The following is a 21,286-nucleotide window of genomic DNA, read 5'->3' as shown; positions in this document are numbered from 1 at the left end:
AATTATCAGATACGCCTTCCTTAAACAGGAGTTTTATCGAAGAAACCACAGTCGAATTGAAATAAGCATATTAAAGTCGGAGATCTATTGAGATTTTACAAGAACATTAGATCAGAAGAAGCGATCTCTTTATAACTACTTCGGACTCGTACCGAGAAAGAAAAGGAGATAAAAAAGACATAGAAGGAAAAAGCATTGCGTTAAATGTTTTTCCTATCTGCTCAATGCCGCTTGGGATCACATTATTACTCATAAGCGGTGAAGCGTTTCATATGCGGAGCGTTTAATGCGCTTTGACGAGGAGCTTGTATGTCCCAACGGCATAAATTCGCAGTTATAAACCGCCAGAGAGTTGCGACAGGCATATTTATGTATTGTATGAAAAGCGTTCTGTTTATTTCGATTCACTGATTCGCTTTTAAGCCCGGTATGCGATGCTGCTTTATATAAAGAAAATTAATATCACATTGAGCAAATTATTATCATAATCGCTCAGAGCGTCGACAACTGGAATCTCTATTAATAATAAATCGACGTTTAAATCAACCAAGAAGGAGATCGTGGATGAAAAATTATTGTCTTTGTTTTATTATAGGATTACCTAGAAATTTCATTTGATAAGATATGTGTGTGTACGTAGATGTACTATATTGATGTATGTGAAATATCTTGCAAAGTATTCGCTTTCCTTGATTTCTTTTTTGTCTGTTACTCACATGTACAGAGGGAAATCCCGTTGAACAATATACCAATAATGTAACTAAATTACTACATATATTTACGTTGCATTTAGAATACACTTTACTATTAAAATAAAAATTTATGTCATAATAATTGGTGAATTTTTTATTGTTTAAATTAATGCAAATTATTATTTTAATATATTATTAAGACAATTTAGTTAGATAAATAATTAATTTCGAGCTTTCTAAATTAAATAGTATAAAACTTGTCATACTTTTTTCTTGAAAATATTATCAAAACGTCTCGCAAATAAGTCTAAATAGATTTCTTGATATACAAATGTTAATCTTGTAAAAAAATTCTTGTGTATATTATGTATCCTAATAAACCTACTTTTTCGCTAAAAAGGTAAAAGAATAGCGCCAAGTTCACGCATTCCCATTCATTCCCGTTCATTTACTAATATTATAACTGACTAGCTAATATTATAATTGCAAATATACAAAAGCGAATGTTTCTAAAATATATCTTTTTATATGATAATAAATCTAAAAACGTTAACATGAAATATTATTATTCAAATTTCTATTTTTTATAAAATAAGGTATTAAATAGTTTAACCAAATAAAAATAAAACAAAATCAAATTATATCATTTTATTTGTATTTTCTACAAAAATAATGATATCACAAAACATTTACGCCAAGTATTGTTACAAATTATTATTTTCTTCATTATATTTTGTTATTGTTACCTTAACCAAATAAAATTGAAATATTAAAATAAAATATAGTTATTTAAACTTATATTTCCCACAAAAGACACGATATAGAAAATTAGGTTGAGTGTTAATAATTTCTGCAAAAATAAATATACATTAAAATATTGCATCGATTAAAAATGTAAAATAAATAACGCATTATAAACAATGTTTTATATATAAAAATTTTATATAAAACTTTTATATAAAACTTGATCTCTCGATTCTTCGATTCGGAGTTTACAGAATTAATATAAAGAAAAAATTTTGATTCGAGTATGTATGTGTTACTAACGCGGAACTATTATCCGCGGATGTATTCGTTGGCAAATTGGAATCGTCAAAAACAGCTACTGGGATCGGAGATGAGGGCTTCGTTCCTTCGGGCTTGCATTCTGGTAAATTGAAACAGGCATAACGATCGACAGCAAACGCTCTTTTTTCCTTGGCGACGACGGGTCGTAGATTTTCGAGAGGCGCACTGCATCTCAACGGGAATGTTTTTTGCCGTAGTTGACCGCATCGACCACCATCCGGTAGAGATATTTCTCAAAATAGATTCTAGTGCTGACTAGAGATTAGTTCGGTATACATATGTACACGCTTATACTTGTACAGGCAGATACACATACAGGGTGTTCATTGGAAAACTTCCCAACTAATTATCTCGAAAACTATGAAAAGAAATTTTTATTATATCTTCTTTTTCTACCAATTAATCTTAACAACTTTTGTCTGGAATATTTTTTTATTTGCCTAATATTTTTTGAAATATTTAAGGAAAACTTGGTAAGTTTTTCAATATTTAACTTACGATATCTCGCTAACTATTCGTCGAAAGAAAAAATAGTATTAGACATTTTTACTTTATTTACTATCAAGAATATATTACTATAATAATGCCCTAACTTTTGTTAATTTAATAATTTTGAAATTTCCAAAGGTCGATAAGTTAACAAAAGTTAGGGCACTATTATAGTAATATATTCTTGAGACTAGAGAACAGAGCAAGAAAGCCTAGTACCACTTTTTCTTCTGACAAATAATTAGCGAGACATCGTGAGTTAAATATTGAAAAAGTTATCAAGTTTTCCTCAAATATCTCAGAAAATATTAGGTAAATAAAAACATGTTTCAGACAAAAGTTGTTAAAATTAATTGGTAGAAAAAGAAGATATAATAAAAAATTGGGCTTTCTATTTTAAAAAATTAAGTTGACCTTCAACTGACCTTGAAAATGCCCTCTAAATAAAAAACTGATAATGCCATTCTCTTTCTCCTTCGAAATCATGGAACACGTGTTTTAGCTTTTTTTCAAATATCTTTCATAGTTCTCGAGATAATTAGCTGGAAAGTTTTCAAATGAACACCCTGTATATGTATATTAGTAGCATATGGTGCATATAACAGTATTGCTCATTGCAAATTGCGTTCCTCCGTGGATTTATCTTGATAAAAGATTCTACTATTCCTTGCACAAGGATTCTTTTTTTTTTTTTTTTTTTTTTTTGAAAAACATTTATGATGATGCAAATAACGCGAAGGCAATTCGCAATGTTCGTAACACGGTGAACTGGACACCATGACGAACGTCGTCTGCTATTTTTATGCGCTCTTTTGACACTTTTTTGGTCTCGTTGATTCTTTTTCCTTTAATTCTGCTTGTCACATGTTTGGTGCAATCATCGCAGATGCGTGACTCCGAGAATTAGTATCTGACTGATCTTCGCAGCGTTGTGATCAACGCGATAGAATCTCCGACAATTTGTTTTCCTTCTGTCGTACAGGTCTGACAGACGGGCCCCACAATTGATGCACGAGAGGACGGAACGGCGCGTGGCGGAAATTGTATTATTTTCGGTTATTGCTTGAGGGAACGAAACGAGTACGCGTTTTGACAAAACCGGTGTGCTAGAAAAGAATTGCGGTAGCAGCATGTGTACGGTTTATAATTAACGACGTAATAAAATATGCTAATGTGACTGGCTAGAACTGCCAACGAGCTGAATTGACTTTGTCTTGTTTTCACTGCGCACATTGAGTTGTCGTCATTAACAACTAAAAACTTTTGTAAGTCTGAGACGTATACGAGATATCCGGCAATAACCGTAATTATTCTGGAACATTCTGTACAACATACGTGGTTCATACAATATAGTTTATACAATATTTTTACAAAATATTGCTTATACAACAACATATAACAATATTTTCGGACTAAATTATATAGATCCAAAAAAATATCGATCTTTTACATTCAAAATCTTTGAACTTTGGTTTGTTAGCTAAATAAAAGTATGATATATATGATTAATACAATTCTAATATAGACTCTAAAGTGGTATATGTACGAGCATAATAGAACTTATATGTTTAATTTGAAATCAATCGTTTAATTATTAGGTTGGCAAGAAAGTCATGTCTTTTTTTTCTTGGTAAATGAAAAGCGATTTTTTCATACAAAGCAAAAACTTTATTTTTTAATATATTGTCCGTTTAATTCAATGACCTTTTGTCATCTGGTAGTTTCATAATTCCGGCCTGCTAGAACTTCTGGTCTTTATCGACGAAAAACTCCAAAAAGTTCCAAATATTGTTTGATAGCCTTATCAGGATCGAATTTTTTTCCTTTCAAGGAATTTTTGCAAGGAACGAAATAAATAGTAATCTGATGATGCAAGATCAGATGCAAGATCAATATGATGAGTGTGATAACAAATACCACGCAAGCTGCAACAATTTTTGGCGGGTGACTAACAATATGCGTGGTATAGCGTTGTTATTGTGAAAGACCAATTCTGGGCACTTCTGCTTAATTGTTTCATGTAATTTGTCCGATTGACGACAGGACAATTCCGAATCAATCGTTTGATTACATTTAAGCAGTTCAAATAACGCAATACTCTTGTAATCCCACCAAATAGCAAAATCTTCCTTCGTCAATGTCTGCTTTAGGAGTGCTTTGTGGCGGCTCATCACATTTCCTCCACGATCTTTTTCGTTCCACGTTGTCGTAAACAATTCATTTTTCATCCAAGCCAATTAACATTCGTTTAAAAAACGGATCATTTTGCGCATGTTTCAGAAGAGAATCGCTGATATTATACGTTTGGTGAGATGAATTCTCTTGAGTCGTGTGGAATCCAAATATCGAGTTTATTAATGTATCCACGTTGGTTTAAATGGTTTTCAATGTTCGCATATGACAGGTTTAGCTTCTCAGCGATCTTCCATATCGTACACAGTCTGTCCCAGATCCAATGAGACTGGTCTAAAAAAAATACAAAGCGTTTATTATTTTGATCTTTTATTCTTGTTTATTCAAAATAGTCTCCTTCTGAGTCAATACAGCGCTGGAAACGTTCAACAAATTTTTCGAAACATGTTTTATACTCATCGGCTGGAATGGCCTTTAGTATAGCGGTCGAAGTCTTTTGGATGACCGGGATGGTATCGAAACGATTTCCTTTCATCGCCAATTTCAGTTTGGGGAATAGCCAGAAGTCGCACGGAGCCAAATCAGGTGAATACGGTGGATGATCAATAACAATGATGCCTTTTTTGGTCAAGAATTCACGTACCATGATGGCTTTGTGCGATGGTGCCTTATCGTGTAACCTTCCGTTTGCCCAAATCTTCGGTCAAAATTCGATAGACTGTGCTTTTCGGTATCCCAGTTTCCTCTTCGATGAGTCTCGCAGACACACAGCGGTCGCTTCGAAGAATTTCTTTGACTTTCTCGATGTTTTCTTCATTGCGAGTGGTTTTTGGCGGCGGTGCTCGGTCATCGTCCGCAAGGTCCTCACGACCGTCACGGAATCGGCCAAACCAACGGAAAACCTGTGCACGGGACATGCATTCATCCCAGTACACATTTTTTAGCGTTTCGTACGTTTCTGCACCACTTTCACCCAATTTAAAACAGAATTTAATATTCGCTCCATGTTGGTTTTCGACCGACGTACACAAAGTGACTTTACATAAAATGTCAAACCACAGTGAAATATCAACCGAATTCGCTCAAATTTTGAGGTTAAGTAAATGAAGGGTAGAACATTCACCTACCATCATTCACTCATAAATGTCGCTGCGCTAAGAACTTTGATGGAACCAGTCTCTCATCGTATCTGGGACAGACTGTGTATAATGGCGATTGGATTGAATACAATGCTTTTATTTTCGTCGTCATCTGCATCAATTAGTCGGCTTGATCGTGGTGCGTCTTTCAGAAAAAATCTCTTGGACGAAAACGCTTATACTGGTGTTCTGTTAAAAATTCCTCATTATACACAGCATATAACTTTTGACGGGCTCGCGCAGTGTCTTTCCTTTCTGGAAGTAAAATATGGCGGAAATGCTCGTTTTGATTTTCTACTTTCAACTCAGTACCAAACCAAACAAGCAATTCTTTATGATGCACTTTCATTTTTAAAGAAACGTTGAAATGTCAGCTGTCGAATGATATGAAGTTAGTTGTGTTTAATGACAAATAAAGCCATCTATTCGTGAAAAACGACAGAAACGTATTTAAAGATGTGCGTGCAACTTTTTAAATAATAGTAACAGAATTGCATTACTTATATTTAATTAAATATAAGATCCGATTATGAATATACTCATAGTTTTGACAGAAACGTATTTAAAGATGTGCGTGCAACTTTTTAATAATAATAACAAAATTGCATTGTTTATATTTAATTAAATACAAGATCCGACTATAAATATCACCCATAGTTTTGACAAAAACATATTTAAAGATATGCAACTTTTTAATAATAATAACAAAATTGCATTGTTTATATTTAATTAGTAACACCAGAAATATATAATGTTCCTCTTTCGAAAAGTTCTTTCTGTTCAAAAAATTCATATATTGTGATTATATCCATTCTACAAGTACTTTTCACTTTTCGGAATGCGTTAGACACTTGTTATTCAGATCGGTTAATATATAATACTTCTGGTTCTTCCAAATATTAGTATTCTCTGGCCGATAATTATTTGCATCGAGAATTAAATCCTTAAATATCTTTTTTTTTGTATATTGTTTCCACATAAAAGTCATTAGTTCGAGGTTCTAGAATAAATTGAGAGTTTTTTTATATATTACTTGTACATATATCGGAATTACTAATACACTTAAAAACTCACGCATTGGGATGTATTACTTCTTATTATTCAATATATAGTGTTTACAATTATTAAGTTGGTGCAAAAATAATTGCGGCTTTTTTATCGAATATAAAGACGCATATATTAAAAATTATATTTATTAATTAAAATAAAGGCCTGCACATATTTCTTCTAACGGAAAACAAATTTGTTTATTCCTACAGGATAGGATTTCTTGTAGAAAAAATAACGGTAACTAGAAAAATTCAGGTCATTGAATGAAATTTAAAATGATAAAAACCACAATTATTTTTGGGAAGGGACTCTCCCAATAAAAATCTCGAAAATCTAGAAGATTTTACTGTATTTGAGAACGAAAAATAAATGAATAATCCATTTTCGCGTAATGGATTTTGCAGTGTTACACTGGACGGCTACTGGCGCTGGAGTAATACGAAGAGTTAAGAAAGATATTTTTACGCGATTTCAGGGAGGGCGAGGGCGGCGGCGGTGGAGTTGGTGGCCGTTCCGTGACCGGCCCTGGGGGTGGTGGAGGAGGAGGAGGCGGTCGACGAGCGCCGAGCCTACGGCTGGTGAACGGAAGAGCAACTACGGGCGTGAGTTTGCACACTAGCAGCACCGAATCTGTACGTTCTCCCCATCACCATCTCGGTCAGCAGCAGACTGCCGGCAACAACTGCCACGCCGGTAACAACCCCGTCGCGAACAATCACCCGAGGCTCAACAAAGATGACAGCATCAAGATCAGCATCGAGAACACCAACACTTGTACAGATAGCCTCGTCACTGCTCTAGACGACGAGACTCTGCTCATTACTGATTTCCTGGGCGATACAGGTAAAATCTCTCTTTTCTCATATCGTTAAATAAGTTATCGTTAAATATCGTTAAATCATATCGTTAAAAAGGTGACATTATAAGATCGTTGAATTATTGTGAATGAAACGGCTGATTTGCTGCACTTGTAGTAATTTATTTACGTTTAATTTGACTTTAATATCGTCTTTCTTACCGATTAACTTGTATAATTTCAATTATTTTTCTTTCGTGTAGTTTATGTTCATTTTGTTGACGTTTACGTCAACTCATCATCTAAAATTGTTGCAACAATACATTTATAGAATGTTATATTATGTGACATTTCAAAACATTCTAATTTGTAGATTGTAGTAGATTATAGATGATATTATTAATAAGCGTTTTGTTAATATACAAATTGTTCGTATTAAATGTTACGAAGATCATAAAACGTCAAGTGGATCGCACTTGTGATGTAGTATCTAATATATTTATAGTTTTTATTTATCTTTCTCATATCATATGTATATAGGATATCCCATTTTAAATGAGCCAGGCAAAAATCTTGAAGAATATGAAAGTTACTAAGAAATTTTTTAGACGAAAGTTGTATGGTTTCATAGAGGACATAAAACAACTATAGCATTATGTTTATAGATGGCGCCACTTTCAAGATATTCACTGATCATTACTTTTCTTAATTGGAAATCAAAATTTTTTATTATGTCATCTTTTTATAACAATTAATTTTAAAAACTTTAGTCTGAAACATTTTTTATTTTCCTAATATTTTTGAGATATTTAAGGGAAACTTGATAACTTTTTCAATATTTAACTTACGATATCTCGCTAACTATTTGTCGGAAGAAAAAATGATACTAGAAAAACTGATACTAGAAAAAGTGATACTAGAAAAACTGATTTTTGACGATTTGATTTGATGATTTTGAAATTTCCAAAAGTCGGTAAAGTTAACAAAAGTCAGGGCGCTATTGTAACAATATATTCTTGAGACTAAATAGGGCAAAAAAGTCTAGTACTACTTTTTCTTCCGACAAATAGTTAGCGAGATAACGTAAGTTAAATATTGAAAAAGTTATCAATTTTTTCTCAGATATCTCAAAAAATATTAGGCGAATAAACAAATGTTTTAGACAAAAGTTGTTCAAATTAATTGGTAGAAAAAAACAATGTAATAAAAAATAAGGTTTCCCATTTAGAAAACGTAAGTTGACCTCCAAATGACCTTGTAGGTCATGGCCAAGGTCAAATTCAAGATCACCATCAAGTCCATTACTCGATTTTCTACAACTTTTGTATTCGAAGTTTTTCATGAAAACTTGGTCCTGCAAAGTTATCCGGGGGTGCCGGTATTTTTAAGACCCTGTATAAAGATGGCTTCTAAGTTATACCACTTTGAAGGTTTGCAATGTTATATTAAGTTATCTTAAGAATAAGTTATTTGCTATTGTAATTTCAAACATACCCTGTGTTACTCTCTCCTTTGTTTATATTTTTTATATATTTCATTCTCGTCAAATACATTTCAGCTCACAAACAGCTTATCGAAAATATTCGAATCTTTCGCTTTACTAAATTGATGAGCTTATTATGTATTGAAATAGCATTCTGAAAACACTAACAAAGATTTATATGATAAGATATTATACGTAATGTTTAAACGATTTATCATTCAAATATCTTTTTATACATTTTGTTATCATTTAAATTTAAATCTTATGCAGGAGCTGATTTCTTTAAGATTTATTATTTTAGATCATGATAGACTAATTAATTTAATAAAATAGACTATTTAAAGAATATTTTCATAGAAACCAGAGTCTATGTGTATATAAAATGTAAGAAATTAAATCCGAAAAACGACACGAATAATATGTTTGGAATGATAGCAATCAGCATAATAAAGGATGAAACTGCATTTTAAAGTGATATATTTAAGAACTATATGATTTTCACAGTTTGAGATATAGATAATTCAGAAAACTTCACTCTAAATAATATATCTTAATATTTAAAATGTTCGAAATTTATTACCTTTTCTAGACTGGGTGAGTCAGTTAAACGGTCACATACTTATATTTCTATATCATTTTGTTTACAGGTGACGCAACTTTCAAGATATTCACTGATAATTACTTTTCTTAAGTGGAACTCCTATTTTTTATTATATCATATTTTTCTACTAATTAATTTGAACAACTTTTGTCTGAAACATTTTTTTATTTGCCTAATATTTTTTCAGATATTTAAGGAAAACATAATAACTCTTTCAATATTTAACTTACGATATTTCGCTGTTTCTCGAAAGAAAAAGTGGTACTAGGCTTTTTTATTCTACTTGGTCACAAGAGTATATTGTTGCAATAACGTCTTTAATTTGATGATTTTAAAGTTTCCAAAAGTCGATAAGTTAACAAACGTTTGGGCATTATTATAACAATATATTCTCGAGACCAAATAGAGTAAAAAAGTTTAATAAATCTAACACTATTTTTTGCCGACAAATAGCGAGATATCGTAAGTTAAATATTGAAAAATTATTATTATTAAGTTTTCCCTTAAATATCTCAAAAAATCTTAAGCAAGCATCTTAAGAATTTAACATCAAAATTTTTAACTTTATCTTGTTATATCTCCGAAACTACAAGCGACCCCCCTATAGTTATATTAGGAAAAGTTACTCAGAATTTTACGCTTTATAACATATTTCAAAATGATAACAATCGGAAAGGTGCCCCCTTTTCTATATATTTACCCATTTTTTAAACATCTTTTTTTATTTAATAAGGCTCGACTCCTGTCGGTAAACGGTCGATAAACTGTGCACAATAAACTGTGTCGATAAACGATCACGGTGCAAAGTTAGTTGCATTTGTCATAACTGGGAACACTGCAAATATTATTATCAACAAAGTCAACGAGTGACTTTTTCGGCAACCTCTGCATTATCGTCCGAATAGAGGCAAGCAACTCGTCATACTGACCTGTATATTGCTGTTACACTCTGTACAGAAATAATAGTCAAAAAAGGGAAAAAATCATTTTATAAATTCTAGGAAGAATTCTATTCCTATTCACGGAAATATTAGGTCTGTAAATTAATTCGGTCCTTTTATATTTAACGTCTTGTAATTCTGATTCCAATTAAAATTTGTCCTATTTCCTAGTGATTTGAAAGTGCCAACTTTAAGCTTTAAAAAGCATTATGATAGTTGACGGCCCTGCCGATATAACCTCACGAAACAGCAGTGAACACGATGATGGTCGAAAAGTATTCGAGGCACCACATTCGTTTTGAATTGAAAAAAATGCTGCTGAAGCTACGGGAATAATTTGTTCCACTTTGGGTAAAGACGTGGTTATGAAACGCGCAAAAAGTGGTACCAGAAGTTTAGGAATGGAGATTTTGATCTTTCGGATCGACAACGTTCGGATCAACGACAAAAATTCGATGACGAGGAACCCGAGCAACTGTGACTGAAAACTTCGCTAAAACTCATCAGGAGCTTGTGTTACAGCTCGGAACTCAACAATGCATATTTCGTTTACATCAACTCGTAAAACTCAGAAAAGGAGATGTAGACGGATTCCGCACAACCCGAGCCCGGAAAACAAGAAGCGAAGATTCGACACAGCTATGTCTTTGCTGATCAGATTTAAAAGAAAAGATTTTTTAGGTATTTAGATTTACAAAGTATTAGGATTCTTTTTTCTTCAATGCAGTCACGTGAGATGTCAAAATTTTAACATAAAAGAAGAACATCTATGTTTTTCTTTTTTTCTATTGTGTATCAAAATAAATTATTTCTTTTTTGGATGCTATCACTTGTATTTAATAATACAAATTGATAAAATATATCACAAATTCTCCATTGATTAGGATACATGGTTGTAAATTTCGATTGATTAATGTCAAATTTTTCACCGAAAATGTGCAAACATATCACAATAAGTGGATGCAGAAGGTTCTATCAAACGCGGCTAATTGATATACTGAAGAAAGAATTAATTTGTTTTATTATAAATGACGCATATGACGAACTGTTAGAAATAAATCGGCAAGTCTCATTTAAAGTTATTGCCATTATAAACGATATATGTTTGCCGATGTTTCGGACGAAACGATGAAAGTGGCTCGTTGTTCGTTTTTATTGTAGGAAGCACACCGCGCGAAATTTACAGTTAGTGCGGCGCATAATTTTGTCGAGTTAACGAGGCTCCGCGAGCTATAAAGATATATCAGGTAATGACATCAAGTCTTCCCGCGCGTGTCGATGTTATCGTATCGTGAGTTTACAAGCGTAGTTACGATCGCGAATGATGTGCGATTTGTGTACCGCAACAGGCGCTATCATCAGTGATTGCGCGATTGTTCACAACTGTTTGGGTCTATCTGTTGAGAGCATGCAAAATATTTTTTACAGGTGCTACTAGATGATAATTATAAATAAAAAGGTTATGAGACATATATTTGACGAATGTATTGCCGATGTCAATCGTTTCTGACTTCGTGCGAACACATATTGTTGTGTTGCAGGCAACGAGATGAATTACAAGGGCAGCGGGAAGGTCCACTTCGGGGTGGACGATGTATCCCTTTATGGGACCCCGAAGGAGGAGCCTGGTCCGGGTTTACCGGGACAGGAGGTCAAACAGAGCTTCCTGAAGAATCAGCTTCAGGCTTTATTCCAGCCGACGGACAACAAGCTGGCCATGAAGCTTTTTGGCAGTAAGAAGGCGCTCATGAAGGAACGGATCAGGCAAAAAGCTGCAGGCCACTGGGTCATCCATCCTTGCTCCAGTTTTCGGTGAGTCTTTCGGCCATTAGCTGATCTTATTCAACAAGTCGCATATTTCGTGTGGTATTATACTATATCGGCTCGCGCCGATAGAAGATATCGTCTAGAAATGTTGGTTTTCGGGTGCAGTCTTCTATCTAAGTCTCTGCGAATAAGTAGGAACCTTTCCTGCGTTACATAGATGGAGGACAATTCTTTGTTTGGTTCTCTCACCCATTCTTTCTGAGAGCCGATTTGTATACTGAGAAACTATTAAAAAATACAAATAATTGACATTACTACTCGTATAATATATATTAACTTATTATCATATGCTAGATTGATTCAAAAGCATTTTTTTTATAAATATTGCGATTGAACAAGTGTTGATATGAATAGCACTTGTCAAATATAAATATGATGATAAACGAAATATGTCTTCAATAAAAGAAGACTTCTGAACCAACTATATACATATGTATATACATAGTGTTCATTTTTTGCACTTGTTTTGATAAATTAAAATAAAAGATATACGCGTAATGGCTTATGCTACAAAAACTTTACAAATCATGGCGATTGTTACATGTCTCTTGCTGTGAATTTATCGATTTTATAATTTATTGAAAGTTCATTTTCAATATATGCTCGCTATTAACATATACTTTTTGATAAGAAAAAGGAATTAAAAGTTAAAAACTTTTAGATACGCGATCGATCACGCGAGTGTTCAACACAATATGTATAAGAAATAGAAAAACAAGTCGAAAAAAAAGAAACTAAAAAATAACTTTAACTCGGATGGAAGGTTATTTCTGAAAAAACAACGAGTTATCGTTGTGGTTACAAAAAATAACAAATCATTACAATTTCTCTTATTTTTTCTCTTATTACTTTTTTCTCTAAGTTTTGAAAACTCATTTTTTTTTTCAAGTATTTGTTTCTGCCTGTTCTATATGTAAATTGTTCTATATGAAGTAACGAAAAATAATGATTACATATTATATTCGTTATCTAAAGAACAGGCTTCCGTTAATGTTATTATTAGTGAAAAACTTAGAAGTGAAATGATGGTGAAAAGAACAATTTACTAAGTTGTTACTGAAAAAAGTAACAATAATTGAATTATTATATATTTATTATAATAGAAGGGCGCAATATTGCGCCAATTATATAGAACTATAAATCGACATCACGCCGGATTATTCGAAACTTTTCGATGACGATCTCGGTCCGAGTGATGCAATAAACAGTGTCTCGATTGTACGATGAAATGTTCGGTGTATCCGTGGGGCTAGTTGCACACGGGTTTTCGAATAAGTAGCATATGTTTCCAGAAAATGAGACAAATTTCGGTGGAGAGTCACAAAAAAGATACATTTGATCTATAACGTTGTGGCTTGATATAGGCGCAATCGCGCACACATACACACACACACACACACACATACACCACATATTGTTCGTACCTTCGATCGTATCTAGGTCGCACGGAATATTCAATAGCGTCCGTGAGAGTCATGAATGCAGCAACCCTACGTACACATGGACGAATTAGCGACTAAAGGATTAAAGTTTTTCGGGAAAAGCCTCTTTTAAAAGCTTTCTCTGGTTGTGAAATAGGAATGACCTTATTGTTAATGAGTTGAAAATTATAGTTGAAGTGTTATTATCGGCCTCTTGCGAGTAATTTTGGTGTATGACAAATAAAATGACGTATACATATAATCCATATACAATGACAAATGTATCGGAAAACATAATGAGCCTGAAAATATATCTTTATTGGAATAATAAGCCGACTCCCTGTAAAACTGAATGGTAAGGTAGACCTTTTCGAAATTAATGCTTGATCCGCATCGTACGGACAAATGAGTGACAACTATAATTATAATTCGCAACTTATAGGTCACGTGTTTCTCATAGCGACTCCTTTGAGTTATTAACATAAGTCGAAATTTAAATTTTATGTTAAACCTAGTTTGGCACAAATAGTATCCAATTGACTTAGGATAAAAAATATAATTTTATAATAGTAAATGCTATTATTAAAAATTCGCAGAAAAAACACTTGGCGTGCCCAAGTTCAATAAATAATATAACTCAGTAAAGAGTAATTCAGTAATGTAACTCAGTATGTTAGGGGGCACGCAAAGTGTTTTTTGTGCGAATTTTTAATAATAGCATTTACAATTATATAATTATATTTTTTTATTTGGCCTAAGTACACGATATCATTTCTTTTGTAGAAAATAAAAGTTTACATATTAATATTTTATTCTAACGTTTTTACAATTTTTATATTTTTTAAATAAAATATTTTTTTATAAAAATATTTACTTTTGTACAGTTCTTTTTTATTTTCTTATTTTTACTTTCTTATTTTATTTTTACGTGGTCTAACCTCATAATATCACTTGTTTTGTAGAAAATAGAAATTTATATATTAATACTTAATGTTAACGTTCTTAGATTTATTTTATAAATAAAATATGTTTTATAAGTTTTTTTTTATAGAGGCATTAGCTTTTGTACAATTTAAAAAACACACACACATACATAGGTTGTTTTGCATACTTGACAACTTGAACTATTTCTATTATATTTGATGATACGAAAAAATGCCTGAAGAGAGAGAGGGGGGGAGAGAGAGGCTGAGAGAGAGAGAGAGAGAGAGAGAGATTGTTTAAGAGGGTAATCATGATGATAAGAACATTTTTTTTCTCAAAGTCAATTTTTTCGAAAATGTCAAGATCAAAATAATTTTTTAAATATCACCACATATTTTGTTTGAACGATCTTATATTCCACATTGAATAAATTTCAGCAACTATAATAATATGAGTTATGGATGGATTTGTGACATACATATGTTCGAGGAAAATGCAAAGAAAGAAAATTATGCATTTTAACATATAGATTTATTATTATTAAAGATATTCAAGATAGATATGATTGGTGAGGTTACCTAAAATATTTTTTCCTGTGAGGATATTTAAAAAAATAAAACTCGACGATGTCCCTATCAGGATTGGGGAAGTTACTTTTTAAAAGTAACTCGTTACCGTTACCGTTATTTTCGGTAAAAAGTAACTCGTTAACGTTACTCGTTACTGATCTTAAAAAATAACGCGTTACCGTTACTTGAAAATAACGATATTTTATTTCGTTACTTTCCGTTATTCTCTTTGTTGTAAATCCAGGATTATAAGAAAGGTGCTAAGACAAGATATAAATCGGACATAAGACGATTAGAAATATATATATATATATATATATATATATATATATATGTACATATTTAAATATTTTTATTATTTTATGTTATTAAGTATTTTACTTAATGAAAAGTTTCTTAATTAGTGGATATTAATTATTGGATGAATATAATATTTGGACATTAGTGCCCGTTGATTTTAAAAATCTTTGCCATTAACCATAGGCAGATTTCTCATTTAATGTTTGCTATTTGAAATTTAAAAAATCATCATTATCATTGCGCTTATCAGACATTAAAAAATTTTCAATTGAAGGAATTCCTAATAAATCTTCTAAATATGTTAGCTCAAGTTTTCGGTTATCTCCGACTAACCAACTCAATTTGAATTTGGGGTACAAACAGCTAGCAATTATCAATTCTTCTTTTTCGAATGTAGTGCAAAACTTAAAGTTAAATCAATAAAATTAAATATGAACATATTGATTTTTCTTTTTGATCAGATGAATGTTGTTTGATGAACATATGTATTAACCAAATTACACCAACTTACCTTTCTTTTGAACCTTTCTGTATAGCTATGGCCAATGGATGACAATATGTGAGTGCATCTTTATTGGGTCTTATTAAATCCAGCATAAAACAAGAAATGCATAGAAATTAAATACTAATTAATTAAATAATTATTATTAAATAATAATTAATTAAATTAAGTTTAATTTTATAAAAATTAAAAAGTAACGATTAAAGTAACGGACGTTTTGTTACTCGTTACAAAAAAAATGTATCGCCATTACTTTTTCGTTACTGACACAAAAAATTAACGGCGTTACCTAATCATTACTTAAAAAAGTAACGATACCAGTAACAACGCGTTACAAGTAACGCGTTACTACTTCCCAACCCTGGTTCCTGCAATATCGTAAACATAAGAGAATGAATTCTACAAATATATAATTCCATCACAGTAGTGGAAAACGTAAAAAGGTCATTTGTTTTTTCTATTTAAAAGTATATTGAAGTCGATGGATATCATTTCAAACACCTTTTAAAATTAATCTTTATATTAAATTTATGTATATCTTGCATTATATTTACATTTTTTAATCATCCGAAAAATATATATTTATATATTAGAATTCAGTAACGATATTCTGTACTTATGCTATAACTACTACTTTAATGTTAAAATTATCACGCATACGCGTCTAGCATATGTAAATTTTCATCACTGAATGCAGGTAATAAACGTACTATCTCATGATTTCAGATGAATATTTCTCCAGGGCTAGAATTCAGAGATCGTGCATGTCTTTAATTCTTGCGACTATTACCAACTGCTATGCGATAAGCAGTGTTGGTCGTGTAGATGAATTGCGTAAAAAGAATTTTATCGGTTTTACTGTTCGTATATCGTTTTTAATGCATTGAGACCGATTATTTTCATGCGATTGATCTATATAACCGTTTAGTGCATAGCGACCAATAGTGAACATGGTAAAGATACGTTCTCGGAGCTGCGTCTCTTAGAGCTCAAGAGCTCTATTCTCCTTTTCTAGACGCGTATTGAACATTAAATGTGCCGTTTCAGTTCTCAAGCTGAAATAACGTTATATGTAACGATTGTACAAGAAAAAAAAAACGAAACTCGAAATTTAAAAAAAGTATACTTAACGTTCGCTACACGTCCCGAATAATCATTATAGAAATTTAATACTGATAAGTTGGTGATTTTAATTACTTATTTTGTGTAGTAAAAGTATTATTGTTAGTAATTCCTGGTGATTCAATACAACCAAGTTCGTAATGATTACAAGTATTTCAGTGTTTAAAGTGGTAATGATTAAACCCTATTACAGAAAGATATTATATTAATTGGTCAGTGATAAATTAATGTCCTAAGGAAACTATCAGAACTGTCTTTCACCGATTTTAATGGGTTTTGGATATGTAATAGAGCATTAAAAAAATATTAGACTTATATATTTTTTAGCGGCATATCTCGACGTTTAGGGTAGAGCAATCCTTTGAAAAAAGATAGACTTTCCCATTGTTTGTAATTATTTCCTAAAATATGAGGTATATGAAAAATTATTTCATAAAAGTTGTAGAAAAATTTTTATATTCTTTGAAACGGTCTGCTCCAATAAAAATAAAAATATGAAAGATTTTTAATATTTTCTTCCCCTCCTCTCGTTACCTTCGCACATTTTTAAGTTTCTGTGGGAAAAAGAAATTGAAGAGCATTGAATGCCAAATACATCTAATACATATAATACTAAAAGATGATCATGATTAAATTTTTGGAAAACGACATAATAATATCGTACTATAAGCGCCGCATTGTGCGAATAGTTAGGTATCATTATTGCGTTATTTCTCTTTACTTATGTTACGTTTCATAATTGTTTGTACATATTTTTTATACTAAAAGATGAAAACTAATTAATCCTAATAATATGATGTACAACATATTACTCGAAATAAAAACGTGAATGAATGAAGAATCCCGCAGAAATGAAATTGCTTTCGGCTAAGCTTTTTGTAGATTTGCTATATAATAGTTCTTGATGTATAAATCAAGAGTATTAATGGGCCGGAAGTCCAGTAATGCACAGTTTCCGAACTACAGCTCAAAGTTGAGGTTTTTGTATACAAAAATATATGCATCATGCAGTATATGCAGGGTGCCTCAGACCACCTGAACAATCTCTCGTGGAGAGATCGCAGCGAAGCGAACCCAAAAGTCCCATATCATTTTGCGAAATTCACAATAGTTATCGAGTTATTAACTATTTATTACAGAAATTTGAGGAGTGAGTGCGTGCCGAGATGGATAATTAGAGAAGCATTGCAACCAGTCGGGTCACAGCATGGCTCAGTCGATAGCAACTGTTGTCAGCGTACAGTGAGAGGAAGGATAATGCGCCGCTATTCGGCGATGTGCTAGTTTTATTTTACCGCTCCTACGCGTTGTCCTTCCCTTCACCTTGCGTCGGCAACAGTTGCTGGATCGATTGAGCCGCGCTGTGGCTCAAGCGACTGTAAAGTTCGTCCAATATCATCTCGGCTTGCGCTTACTCGTTAGATTTCTGTAATTAATAACAACCTCGACAACTATTGCGAATTTCGCAAAATGGTAGGAGACTTTTGGGTTCGCTTCGACTCACTCTACCGCGAAGAATTATTCAGGTGATCTGAAGATACCCTGTGTATACAGGGTACCCTATGGAACATATTAAATCAAACATACGAGGGTAGTCCCAGAAGTACCTGACTTATAGACGTATAGATAACGGTTGTTGTTTCAAAAAAATGACTATGCTAGAAAGTACCAACCTTATAAAGCTTAAGTTTGAAGTTTGACGACGCTACGTTGTTTAGTATTTGTTTGGCAGCCATCAATAGTGAACGCTCTCAGTGAATTTGTAAACATGGAAAAAAATTGGTCATCGTTATGTGATACAATACTTTCATTTGAAAGGCCTCAGTCTAACCAATATCAAAGCGGAGCTAGATTCTACTCTGGGGGAATCTGCTCCTTCGTTTACAACAGTAAAATATTGGTTGGCAGAGTTTAAACGAGGCCGTCAAGACGGCCTGTCGAGCTGTCAAGACGAACATCGCAGTGGTCGACCAAATGAGGTGACCGCGTCAGAAATGGTGAAGAAAATCCAAGAAACAAAATGGTATTGGATGACCGTCGGCTGAAAGTGCATGAGTTAGCAGACATGATAGACATTTCAAAAAGTGCTGTACACCGCATATTGACTGAAAATTTGGACATGAGAAAGCTGTGCGCAAGATGGATGCCGCGATTACTCACAATGGAACAAAAACAGAGCGTCGTGAGGCTGTTTCAATCGAGTGTTTGGCGAAGTTTCGCAGCAATAAAGCCGAGTTTTTGCGTCGATTCATAACCATGGATAAAACATGGGCCCATCATTTCACACCTGAGACGAAGGAACAGTCAAAACAATGGATCAAGGTGGCTTGATGGTTATTTTGAGGAGCTCGACGATTCCCACTATAAACAGGATATGGAAGCTATTGAACATCGCTGGGAAAAGTGTATTGAGCTAAAAGGAGACTATGTGGAGGAATAAAGATATTTTTTCCCAAATTTTTTTTGTTTTCTTTGTTAGGTCAGGTTACTTCTGGGACTACCCTTGTAAAAGTCCCATACCGTTTTGCGATATTCGTAATACTTTGTGAATTATTAATGATAGAAATCTAATGAGTGAGCGCGCGCCGTTATGGATGATTGGAGAAACGTTGCAGCTACTCGGGTCACAGCGTGGCCCAATCGATTTAGCAGCTGTTGTCGGTGCGCGGCGAGGGAAAGACCAACACGCCGCTATTCGTGTTTTATCTTGGTGCTCCTACGTTTGCTGTATGCTGCCAACAGTTGTTGGATCGATTGAGCCGCGTTGTGGTCCAAACGACTGCAACGTTTCTTCAATCATCCACAACAGCGCCCGCTCATTTATCAGATTTCTGTCACGATAATTAAGAACTTAAGAACGCGATAGTTAAGAACTTAAGAACACGATAGTTATTACGAATATCCCGAAATGGTATGGGACTCTTATGTTTATCTTAATCTGCTTTATGTTTCCTTGAATTCTTACTGAGTTAGGGAACACTCTGTATATGAGGTATGTGTAAAGTTACATAGAGTAATATTCAGTTATTTCCATTTCTATAATATATTCCTTATAGAAAAAAGGAATTCAAATTTGAATGTATATATCCACATTTGAGAGTAAATTTGAATAATTGAATGTAAACATTCAATATTTGAATCTTTTTTTTCTGTGAGGGACATCTTTTATGTATTTATTTATATATCATATCAATGAAAGAAAATATGAACAATTTGATAAAAAATCCTATTTATTTTTAGATGAAGTTTTCATTCATTGCATGGCATTGTGCGGGCATTGATGAAATTACTAATAGCATTGTATTTAGATGCAAGTAAACTTGCACTTGAAGCAATATGCACTTTGAATACAAATGTCTAGTAACAAAGAATTACTAACTAGTAGCACTATAAGTGTATGCGTGGTGGTGGGTGCGTATCAGTTGAATTCGCCATTAATAATTAATTGAAATGCCATTATTCCAACGTATGTAAATATCTCTGGTCTATAAAATTATATTATATGTACATACAGGGTCTGCCAAAAGTTCCGGAACGGCTGATTATTTCAAAAAATAATGATTGTTTAAAACAATGTTTGAAACAAAAGTTGTAGGGCTTAAAATAGCTATCAGTTATTGATAATTGTTTGATCTTGGAATAACCTCGAGAAAAGTTATCAAGGTCAACATAAAAATCTTAAATGGAACCCCCTATTTCTTGTTACATATTCTTATAGCTGACATTGAGACGTTTCCGAAATACTGGTTACAAATCTTCTTTCCATCAGAACTTTTCCAGTTATGGGATTTGAAGGTTAAAATACTATCGGCATTAGCATTATTCAAGGTGTACCACGTGGAGGTTGCACGGTCGGATTTACACCTCTTGTGTGTGTCTGCGTGTGGGTCTGTGTGTCACAGCAGAGATAAGGATCCCACGGCTCGTCACTGCCGTAGTATTTATTGACTTCAAACCCTCTCTGCTGTGTGTGTGTGTAGCGTGCGTGTACGCGGCCTATGTCTGTCGAGGGTAGTATATGTGCATATTATCCTGTTAAATGTTCAAACTGATGGCCTTGTGCTGCTTGATAGTGTCCCAAGCGAGTATAAAATGTATTTAAAACATTTCTCGAAACTTCTGATGTAATCGAATCTGAAACATTTAATATTCTTTTAGATCGTCTATGTTTCTAGGTTTCGTTTCATAGACCATACTTTTTAAATGTCCCTAATAGAAAAAGTTTAACG

At 32.9% G+C, this 21,286-nt stretch overlaps 1 protein-coding gene across 12 annotated transcripts in view; it reads left to right on the top strand.

The window, feature by feature from the left end:
• Window positions 1-21,286, top strand: part of Ih (hyperpolarization activated cyclic nucleotide gated potassium channel Ih) — a 215,757-nt gene that overhangs the window by 68,898 nt on the left and 125,573 nt on the right. For all 12 annotated transcript variants that reach the window (XM_025296918.1, XM_025296915.1, XM_025296917.1 and 9 more), the window contains 2 exons: window positions 7,047-7,414; window positions 11,934-12,204. In XM_025296918.1, the coding sequence (XP_025152703.1) occupies window positions 7,047-7,414; window positions 11,934-12,204 (639 nt within the window). The remainder of the gene's footprint in view (window positions 1-7,046; window positions 7,415-11,933; window positions 12,205-21,286) is intronic.

This window comes from Harpegnathos saltator, unplaced genomic scaffold, assembly GCF_003227715.2.
Source record: "Harpegnathos saltator strain DR-91 unplaced genomic scaffold, Hsal_v8.6 scaffold160, whole genome shotgun sequence".
NCBI lineage: Eukaryota > Metazoa > Arthropoda > Insecta > Hymenoptera > Formicidae > Harpegnathos > Harpegnathos saltator.
This window is presented reverse-complemented; position numbering and strand designations above follow the sequence as displayed.